This window comes from Oncorhynchus tshawytscha, linkage group LG04, assembly GCF_018296145.1.
Source record: "Oncorhynchus tshawytscha isolate Ot180627B linkage group LG04, Otsh_v2.0, whole genome shotgun sequence".
Lineage (NCBI taxonomy): Eukaryota > Metazoa > Chordata > Actinopteri > Salmoniformes > Salmonidae > Oncorhynchus > Oncorhynchus tshawytscha.
Window position 1 is genome coordinate 35,571,351 of NC_056432.1, and position 10,581 is coordinate 35,581,931.

Genomic DNA, 10,581 nt, shown 5'->3' on the forward strand with positions numbered 1-10,581 from the left:
TGTGTATTGGGTATACTGTATGTTGTGTAATTTGTTAGATATAACATGTTAGATATTACTGCACTGTCGGAGCTAGAAGCACAAGCATTTCGCTTCACCCGCAATAACATCTGCTAATCACGAGTACGTGACGAATAAAATTTGATTTGAACATTCCTCGTCATTCCCACTGCCTCTGATCTGACGGACTCACTAAACACACGTCTGAGTGTCCCTCTGACTATCCTTAATATATATATATATAATAAAGTCATGCCATCTGGTTTGCATACTAAAAGGAACTTGAAATGATTTATACTTTTACTTTTGCTTTTGTTACTTAAGTATATTTTAGCAATTACATTTACTTTTGATACTTAAGTACATTTAAAACCAAATACTTTTAGACTTTCACTCAAGTAGTATTTTACTGTGTGACTTTCACTTTTTCCTGAGTAATTTTCTATTAAGGTATCTTTACTTTTACTCAAGTTTGACAATTGGGTACTTTTTCCACCACTGGCTGCATGTCAACATCCTAGTGCAACCCTAGCAGCTGCCTCAACCACAACCCTATCCCCCCCTCCAAATTCACAATGAACCCCTGGTTGTATATGCAGAGTTTTGACATTAGCCTTACAGTATAATTCCACGCAGATGCGTTAGAAAATAAATAAATTAAAGCATTTTTGCAAAGAGTTATGTGATATTAATATTGTTTTAAAAGCTTTTTCCCCCCAGACTACTTTCTCCGCCCCTCCTCCATCAGCTGATGCTTGTAAATACGTTTAGTTGCCAGGAAGTAAACTAGTGTGCGTGCCAAGATGGAAAATGAAGGGACAAAACATCTTCAAGCTAAAATAATCGCGCTTTTGAGAGTATAGTAAATCTATTTTCAAGGTAGCTAAATCGTATTATTTCTAGTTTCTAGCACCTGTTAAGCAGTTTGAAAGTTGTTAGCTAGCTAGCTACTAGTAGCCAGCTTTAGCAATGTTTATTTTGAACACGAAGTTTATTGTTGATGCATGTCCACCGTTAACTTGTTTTGATGTTTGATTGACTAGCTTCAAGGTTGAAATACCCTGCTAATCAAGCGTTTTAGCTACATTAGCTACTGTAGTTAGCTTAGCAAGCTAGGTACAGTAACATCTTTATGTTTCTTGTTCCAAACAGGGTGGTTAATTCATTGTATATCCTTCTAAGCTAAGCTAGTAGCTAATGTTAGCTACTTAGCTAGCAAGTGCTCCACATTTCTCAACTAGAATAGGGTTCGTTTCTTAGATGACATATTTGCTGCCACCGATTTAAGAAGTGTGTTTGCATTTCAATTGTTCATGATTTGATCTAAAAATATAGCTGGAAGACTGGAACGTATCAGCTTTGACCATGGATATTCATGAAAGAAGTCAACCATGGGGGAAGTTAGTAAAAGTGGACACTGAATCGGAAGTATTGCTTGTCAACAGGGAATGCACTGTCGGGCGAAGAAAAGGTACAATTAACATTCCACACAGTGACATTAACTCACTTCACCATATTGTAGGCTAATTTCTGAAATATATAGAAAGTTCTGTGGTAGGACACTAACTGTTATCTATAAATTATATACATATTTAATGAGTTACTAAAATACCTGTTCTAAATATGAATGATTATTGCTCCCACAATAATAGTAATGTGTAAAATATATATTCTATAAGGCATGACACTTTTTTAAAACTAAATATAATCTATGTTGCTTGTTTTGAGGATCTGGTTTATAAATGTCTTGATGTTTGTGACAAAAGACAACATGTCATAGACAATGAGAGCCAGGCAGTGTCTGGGCTCTTTAATAAAATCAGTTAATTCAAGGCACAATGCCCAAGGTCACTAAACTTAGACACCCCCCTCTGATGATATCAAATGTGTCTATTGAGGACATGTGTGCAGAATGGTATGTTTTCTTTGTATGGATTTTGCTCAAGGAAAGGTTTAGTCTGTATTATATTGAATTCCAGGAGTCTGCTTTCCAATACAAGTGGTCTGAGTTTAATGAGCTAGTATGCTATGCACCATCCAAAATATGCTATAAAGGAAGGGTGTAAATATATCAACAATAAATCATCATAATCGTACAATCTCAGTCTAGTAATTTGTGCCGCCTCGTGAAAATATCAACTGCCCATTGCCTAAAGACATGTTTTCTTGGTATTGTAAAATGGATCATGAATAAGTCTTAATTGGCCTTGTTTACAGTAACGTGACGTAAACAAAGTAATGCTTTTTACACACGGTATAGCACAACAGCTCCATAAGGGAAAGGGGGATGCCTAGTCAGTTGTACAACTGAATGCCTTCCACGGAAATGTCTTCCGCATTTAACCCAACCCCTCTGAATAGGAGATGTACCTTAATCGACATCATAAGTAGCCTACCATACGAGAACATCTAGCTTATTCAAATCATGCTTAAAATAGTCATCTTACACGATGTTGTGATTTTCTGTGCATTTTTATGAACCGTCATTTTCTTTCACCAGGCTGTGATCTTTCCTTTCCTGCTAGCAAACTGGTCTCGGGGGATCACTGTAAGATAGTCCAGGATGAGAGATCAGGGTTGGTGTGGCTAGAGGACATGAGGTATGAGGGGGGTCTCTAACAATATTTTTGTTGTGTGTTTTTTTTCTTTCTCTTCGGTCCTGTATAGCTTATAGGCTCAATGTGGGCCCATTTTCAAGGCTCGTCTGATCAATTCTGTATGTTTAACAATGTGATAACACGGTAATGTGAAGCATTTTACCTGTTAGCCTAATCAGGCTAAATAGATTTTAACCTGTGTTTTATGTTAGGTTTTAATAGAGAAAAATATGTTATGCAGATTGTCCTGTTTGTTGTGACTGGTCAGTGTATTTAATGGTAGATTGAACAGATCTAGGCCTGCACATCACAGTGTAGTCTAATTGTCAGTGTAAAGCCACCAGCTTGGAGGTAATGAGGCAAATGACACTAACCAGTAATTAGAGGTTGTGTTTTACCATGCTCTTGAGTCAGCCAAGTATTCTCTACACACATCACTCTAGTGTCTGCGTACACACCCACTGCATTAGGCTATGCATCATTGAGCACAGTGGTAACTCTGTTTTGCTTCTGAATATTGTGGAAACCTCTGCAATGGAAAGATGGAATGCGACAGTGTAGTTACTCAATAGTGTAGGATACAATTCCATCCCTATACATCCCCATGAAGAGAAGCTACTATTTAATCAATGCCCCGTTCATTGCTACTATAATAATAACTGCATCCCTAGTCTGGGATTTCTTCCAAGGCTGCTGATAAATCCACGACAGAAATGACTGACCAGTGTTGTTTTTTGTGTTTTTTTCCCACCCCTCTAGCACCAATGGTACAGTGATTAACATGTCAAAGCTGGTGAAAAAGCAGGTTCATATGCTGCAGAATGGAGACGTCATCTACTTTGTGTACAGGAAAAACGAGCCAGAGCTAAGTACGTTCTTTCCCCTATATTGATTGGGGTGTTTCACTCTGTGGTCTCTTTGTTGCTAAACCATAATGTTGGTTTCTCTGTTTTACATCGGTTATATCTCCTTAAGATAATAACTTCAATTAATTAGTTAAACAAACAGGGAGCACAGTTTAAAAAAAACGTTGGCGTGTGGTAGGCTGTATAAAGAATATAACGTTTTTCTTACGTTTCTTCAGAAAGTGTATATAAATCAGTAGTTCATAGTGCATAAATGTCTTTTAGCCACTTGTTTTCCTGTGTATCTTTCGCTGAAGCACCTTGGTTATATAATATATACACAATTAACTTACATAATGTGTGTAAACTGAGTTGGACAAGTAGGTCAGCTAAACTCATTCTTGACCGATCAAAATAAGAGTAATATGTTCCCTTTTTGGGATATTTAATGAATTGTTCATGAAAGTTTGCCTCAACAACTGAGTAAAGTATAAGTATGGTGTGCAATCTTTTGCTCGTACAGATATTGCCTACATATATCAGTCCATAAAACCAGAGAGGACATTCTCACAAGACTCAATTTGTAAGTAGGTAATACCCAAATAAATGTGATGTTTGACTGCGACCTCTGCATCCTTTTCATGAAAAACATTTGTAGGCTCATTAGCTTGTTTGTTGCTTACCACCCTTTTCTCATCCTGTCAGGCGACGCCACCAAATGCTCAGATATGCAGCAGAAAGCCCAACCCTGCACTGTTCCAGCAGCAGTGTCTGTGGAGCCATTCCTGGTTGGACCTCCATGGGAACAGCAGGCCTTAGAGGAGCCCCAGCCCTCCACATCCTCCCACCTCTTCCACACATTCTCCCCCTCTACAGCATGTTCCTCTGCAGCCTCCCTCCTGCACTCCTCTCCCTCAGGTAGGCTTTCCATCTGGCCTGTGCTTGCTCTATATTTTGGTTAATTGTGAAGTCAAATTTTTTAACCGATATAGCATGTCTCCCTTGAATTGTGCCAGCTTTGTTCACGGTCCTTTACCTCTTTCAAAATCCCCAAATTCAAGGGCGGCTCTGGACAACTGATAATATGATAGACTTTATCCGATTTGATCAGACTTATATGGCCACTACTACTCCTGCTATTCAAGGATAGGCACAGGTAACTGAATGTGCACCAATCTCATGGGCTTTTGATAATTCTTCGTCTCTCAGGTTCCGAGGGTCCTAAATGTGCTGCATCCTCTGTAGGCAAGGCTGAGGAGCCCAACTCTAACCTCCTCTGCTCAACAGACGTGCGACAAACTGAAGCCCAGAGCAGAGTCCCAATGCTGGAAGAGGGGGACATGGAGCCAGAGAGAAAGAAGAGAAAAACTGACAGTGCTGGTCAGTGTCATTACCTTGTGGGGTCTTGATACTTGGTTGGTGACGCTTGATTGTAACAGTTTTCCCCCTTTTCCTTCCCTAGATAAGAACTATGATTTTGGACTGCCACATACTTCCAGTATTGAGGTGGTGGGCCCGGGCCCAGCTAAGGGAACTCTTATCACGGATCTATTGGGAAAAGCTGCTGTGACTGTGGAAGGAGCCACGACTGACAAAATGGAGGAGTCCCTCACCTGTATCATCTGTCAGGACCTACTTCATGACTGTGTCAGGTACAGCAAGACTCTACCTACTACTCCTAAATTAGAAAATAGGCCCACTCCACATTTTCATTGCTTGTGGCTCCTCGTAACAGATGAAAATAACTGTTTCAATGAATATAATATATAGTCATATAAACAACACACAACATTGTGTAATTCCATTCTGTAAGACAGAAAGCTGCCTCCACTGTGTTGTTCATGTTATCATCTCCCCGTGTGTCTCCCAACTAGCCTGCAGCCCTGTATGCACACCTTCTGTGCTGCGTGTTACTCTGGCTGGATGGAGCGCTCGTCTCTCTGCCCCACCTGTCGCTGCCCCGTAGAGAGAATCCGCAAGAACCACATCCTCAACAACCTGGTGGAGGCCTACCTTATCCAGAACCCAGGTTTGTATCCAATCTGCCCTACTCTACCCTTGGACCCTCATTATCACTACTGGGGATGGTCCCCAGCTCTTCCCCCTGTTAAACACAGCATTTCTGCATCTTGTCTTATGTGTTTCTCCTTGTCCTGAATATCTGTACAGGGCTAGCCTATAAAAAACATATGTGGGCCTTTTGTTTGTACCATCTCTTTTTGTGTTTGGATAAAGCATTGCAATATTGACCCTGTGTGTCCACAGAGAAGTGTCGCAGTGAGGAGGACCTGAAGAGCATGGACGGCCACAACAAGATAACTCGGGACATGCTGCAGCCAAAGATTGAGCGTTCCTTCTCTGATGAAGAGGGCAGCTCTGATTATCTCTTTGAGCTCTCGGACAATGACAGCGACGCCTCCGATATCAGGTCAGACAAAAGAGTAGCTGTGTGTATGCGTGAGAGTGTTTGTGGTCTTGTATGTACAGTATGTGACCGTGTGTGTGTGTGTGTGTGTGTGTGTGACTGTGTTGTGTTTTTCTCCCACTGAAACCTTTTCTCCTTGTTCCTGTTGTTGTGTGTCCATAGCCAGCCCTTTGTGATGTGCAGACAGTGTCTAGGCTACAGGAAGGAGGTTAGCCAGGTTCTGTGGGCCATAGGGCCAGCTCCTCTAGGACCAGCCCCACCAACTCCTGAGGACAGGGCTGGGAAACCCCTTGGAGAGAGGCCATCAACATCATCAACACGCTCTGACTTCCCCACTACAGGTTACTGAACTGTGCCGAACTGTTAATCACAATAATGGGTGACCTTTTTGTATAGTGATTTTATATCTGATATGTAATCGTTCTACATTGTGTGATCAAATTGGGTATCAAAATGTTGCACTCGCCTGAACAGAGAAATGTGTTGGTCAGATGCGCTACAAGCATTCCATCTGCAGATTCTACAACAGTACAGTGTGCACCTTTCAGGGCCACGACCCAGATGATATGCGTATGTGTCCCTCTGAAATGTTTCCCTCTGTGTCCTGTCCTCCTCCTGCAGCTCCTCGAGAGTACACGTGTCCTCCTCCTGCAGCTCCTCGAGAGTACACGTGTCCTCCTCAGGGCAGCCATGTCATCTGCACCTGCTGCCTGCAGCCCATGCCAGACCGCCGCACCGAACTCTCCTCTCAGCAATGTGAGTGACCCACAGGCCTGTCAGTCAATGTTAATGGACCAACGGCACGGTTGCCTTGGCTGAATGTGCTGATGGGTGTGGTTCTTTTTGTTGGGCAGGTGTGGCGTGCCAACGGCCCTTCTGCCACATGTACTGGGGCTGCCAGAGGATCGGCTGTCAAGGCTGCCTAGCACGTTTCAATGGTTTGTCTCTGCTCTAGTACTCCTAAGGGCTAGATTTACTAGGCACTGGTTCAGTTTGTCCCTGATATTTTCCAAGGGTAAATAAAGAATACAAGGTTGAACAAAATGGTCATTTAATGTTAAAGGGATAGTTTGTGATTTTGGCATTCCAATTAACTCATGGATACAATTTGTATGTCTCTGCGTCCAGTATGAAGGAAGTTAGAGGTAGTTTCGTTAGCCAACGCTAACTAGCGCTAGCTTAACGCCAAGACTGGAAGTCTTCGGGCATAGAGCTGTACCTGAAGACTTCCAGTCTTTGCGCTAAGCTAGTTAGCATTGGCTCACGAAATTACCTCTAACTTCCTTCATACCTGATGCAAATACATAACATTTTTATCCACAAGTTCATTGCCAAAATCCCAAACTAAGTTGTAGTACTTAATCGCAAATAAGTTTGTGGAGATTTGTTTAATTGACCTTAGAAAATAACCGGTACAAACTTCACACTGTGCTATTAAACAGCCATCACTAACAGTGAGTGGCTGCTGCCAACATACTGACTCAAATCTCTAGCCACTTTCATAATAAAAAATGTATGTAATAAATGTATCACTAGTCACTTTAAACAATACCACTTTATATAATGTTTACATACCCTACATTACTCATCTCATATGTTTATACTGTACTCTATACCATCTACTGCATCTTGCCTATGCTGCACGGCCATCGCTCATCCATATATTTATATGTACATATTCTTATTCATTCCTTTACACTTGTGTGTATAAGGTAGTTGTTGTGAAATTGTTAGATTACACGTTAGATATTACTGCATGGTCGGAACTAGAAGCACAAGCATTTCGCTACACTCGTATTAACATCTGCCAACTGTGTATGTGACCAATGCTTAGTTTGATGCTTAGTTAACCAGGCCTTTTGGGTGATTTCCAAGGTAACACTGTCATTTTGGAAAGTTTGACAATAGTGGTTGCAAATAGAAATTTACCAAGATAGATTTCCTATATTGTCCCTATGTCTTACTCATCATTTGTTACTGAATCACATTGCAGTGTTTACCAATATGAGAAATATAATATCCATGTCTTCTTCCACAGAACTCAACCTTACAGACAAATGTCTGGATGGTGTTCTGAACAGCAATAACTATGAATCAGAGATCCTCCAGGTACATCCTTTTTATACTCCTTGGCTCTAACCATTGGTCTGTCTGGCCACCCAGAAACCGTATCTGCACTATTTGGGGTGGTTTCCCAGACACAGATTCATCTTAGTCCTGGAGTAAAACACTATTTCAATGACGATTCTCCATTGAACATTCGGACCCTTTACTCAGTACTTTGTTGATGCACGTTTGGCAGCAATTACAGCCTCAAGTCTTCTGCTTACAGAATTACTTGTCAGCCAGAGGGATGTCGTGGAGGGACATGCTACAGGAGGGTCTTCGGGGCCTGCAACAGGGAACCTTCTATCTCTCTGGTCAGTCTTGACACTATCCTCTTCACTTCACATAACTTGAGATTGGAAGCGTTCCAGGTTGCCTTTTTTGCAGTTGCACAACACTACTGCAGAAACGATAAGCTGGAACGCCACCATTAAGCTTCCCAACATGGTTCTAAGTCCTACTGACAGTGCAGAGCATCCTTCCACCTCCTTTTTGAACACACTAGTAACCCTCGCTCTCCAATTTTTCTACCCCCAGATTATCGCATCAACAGTAATGCCATAATGTGTTTCTGCTGTGGCCTGCGTGCCTTCAAGGAGCTGGCCTACAAATATAGACAGAACATTCCTGGCTCGGAGCTCCCAGGTGAGAGAGCACTGCCCACAACGACACAGCCACTAACGACTGTAGACTGCGAGATGGCAATGAACTAGCATATCCAAATTATGAATGAAGCTTTATTTGTTTGATATTCTTTCCCACAGTTGCTGTGACGTCTCGGCCTGACTGTTATTGGGGACGCAACTGCCGGACTCAAGTAAAGGCACACCACGCCACGTAAGTTACATGTGGCCATTATCTTCTGAATAGGTCTCCACAGTCCAAGCTTATATATATTTGTACCAGTCAATAGTTTGGACACACCCACTCTTTTTTTTGTGACTATTTAAAAAAAAAAAACTATTTTCTACATTGTAGAATAATAGTGAAGACACAAACTATGAAATAACACATATGGAATCATGTAATAACCAAAAGTTTTAAACAAATCAAAATATATTTTATATTTGAGATTCTTCAAAGTAGTACCCATTTCTTTCCTTAATGCGTTTTGAGCCAATCAGTTGTGTTGTGACAAGGTAAGGGTGGTATACAGAAGCCCTATTTCGTAAAAGACCATGTCCATATTATGGCAAGAACAGCTCAAATAAGCAAAGAGAAACGACAGTCCATCATTACTTCAAGACATGAAGGTCAGTCAATCCGGAACATTTCAAGAACTTTGAAAGTTTCTTGAAGTGCAGTCGCAAAAACCTTCAAGCGCTATGATGAAACTGGCTCTCATGAGGACCGCCACAGGAAAGGAAGACCCAGAGTTGCCTCTGCTGCAGAGGATAAGTTTGTTAGTTACCAGCCTTTCACCCCAAATAAATGGAGTGCATCCTCATGACCTGGCCTCCACAATCACCCTAACTCAACCCAATTGAGATGGTTTGGGATGAGTTGGACCGTGGAGTGAAGGAAAAGCAGCCAACAAGTGCTCCGCAAATATGGGAACTTCTTCAAGAGTGTTGGAAAAGCATTCCTCATGAAACTGGTTGAGAGAATGTCATGAGTGTGCAAAGCTGTCAAGGCAAAGGGTGGCTACTTTAAAGAATCTCAAATATATTTTGATTTAACACTTTTGGGGGGGTTACTACATTTTTCTATGTGTTATTTCATAGTTTTGATGTCTTCACTATTATTCTGCAATGTAGAAAATAGTACAAATTAAATAAAACCCTTGGAATGAGTAGGTGTGTCAACTTTTGACTGATACTGTGTGTATAGTTGTGTGGTCTCTGTTAGAGGCTTCAATGTGGCTGTACATGTATTTTACCAGCAGGGGGCACTGTTGTATCAGCTTGGCCAATAACACCTGCTAGTAGAGGAAAGCTGCAATCACTTCTTCACTGCAGCTCTGGTTCATGATGTGACACATTTGTATTGTTTCCTTTTCACCTTGTTGCAGGAAATTCAACCACATATGTGAGCAGACGCGTTTCAAGAGCTGAAGAGCCTTGTGGGTGACCTGCTATGCAAGGCTCCTCTCCAATCACTGGAGCAAAGACTGACTTCCAAGGATCTCCTGTATTACTCTCTGTCTCTATACAAAGTGGTCCTTTTTTTCCTCCCTCCCTTATTAAGCAGCTCTTTGCCCTGAGGAAAAGTGTCTCTCTCTTAGGCAATAACTTGTAGTTCCCTAACAGGTTCTATAGACTTTGTATTTGATTATATGCAGAAATTACAATCAAACTCTTTTGATAAGACTGGCTAGGTAATGATTAGCCCAGTCTTATAGGCATAGTAGGGTGGGATAGTACTATGCACTCCACACAGTAGGACCGGATTCCCCTATATGATGATGGACTAATATCTTATGAGGAATATGATCAGCACCCTTCATTGCAGTATCATGTTCTTTTGGGTACATGATCATATGACTAGTTTGAGGGATATATTTTTTTTTAAATACACTGAGAACAATTGAAAATAAGAATTTGTTCTTAACTGACTTGCCTAGTTAAATAAAGGTAAATAAAAAATATGTGTACTGTTACACACTGGA

General features: G+C 41.3%; 1 protein-coding gene across 2 annotated transcripts; it reads left to right on the forward strand.

The window, feature by feature from the left end:
- The first annotated feature begins 746 nt into the window (after positions 1 to 746).
- On the forward strand, positions 747 to 10,581 carry chfr (checkpoint with forkhead and ring finger domains, E3 ubiquitin protein ligase). Of its 2 annotated transcripts, none has more exons than XM_024417804.2 (18): positions 747 to 879; positions 1,336 to 1,471; positions 2,501 to 2,600; positions 3,357 to 3,466; positions 3,966 to 4,025; positions 4,148 to 4,360; positions 4,652 to 4,822; positions 4,905 to 5,094; positions 5,317 to 5,471; positions 5,708 to 5,870; positions 6,030 to 6,208; positions 6,489 to 6,623; positions 6,722 to 6,805; positions 7,906 to 7,976; positions 8,200 to 8,287; positions 8,511 to 8,618; positions 8,738 to 8,810; positions 9,985 to 10,581. In XM_024417804.2, exons 2-18 carry the CDS (start codon positions 1,366 to 1,368, stop codon positions 10,025 to 10,027), a joined length of 2,049 nt encoding a protein of 682 aa, XP_024273572.1. In that variant the 5' UTR covers positions 747 to 879; positions 1,336 to 1,365; the 3' UTR covers positions 10,028 to 10,581. The 2 variants fall into 2 exon arrangements, with proteins under 2 accessions (XP_024273572.1, XP_024273573.1); XM_024417805.2 differs by having other exon boundaries at positions 4,730 to 4,822.

Excerpts from the sequence above, each read along its gene's own strand:
- chfr (XM_024417804.2), top strand. The coding sequence starts at position 1,366 with ATGGATATTCATGAAAGAAGTCAACCATGGGGGAAGTTAGTAAAAGTG. Across the intron at positions 4,823-4,904 it reads GAGAAAAACTGACAGTGCTG|ATAAGAACTATGATTTTGGA; the intron begins GTCAGTGTCATT and ends TTCCTTCCCTAG. Across the intron at positions 7,977-8,199 it reads ATGAATCAGAGATCCTCCAG|AATTACTTGTCAGCCAGAGG; the intron begins GTACATCCTTTT and ends TTCTGCTTACAG.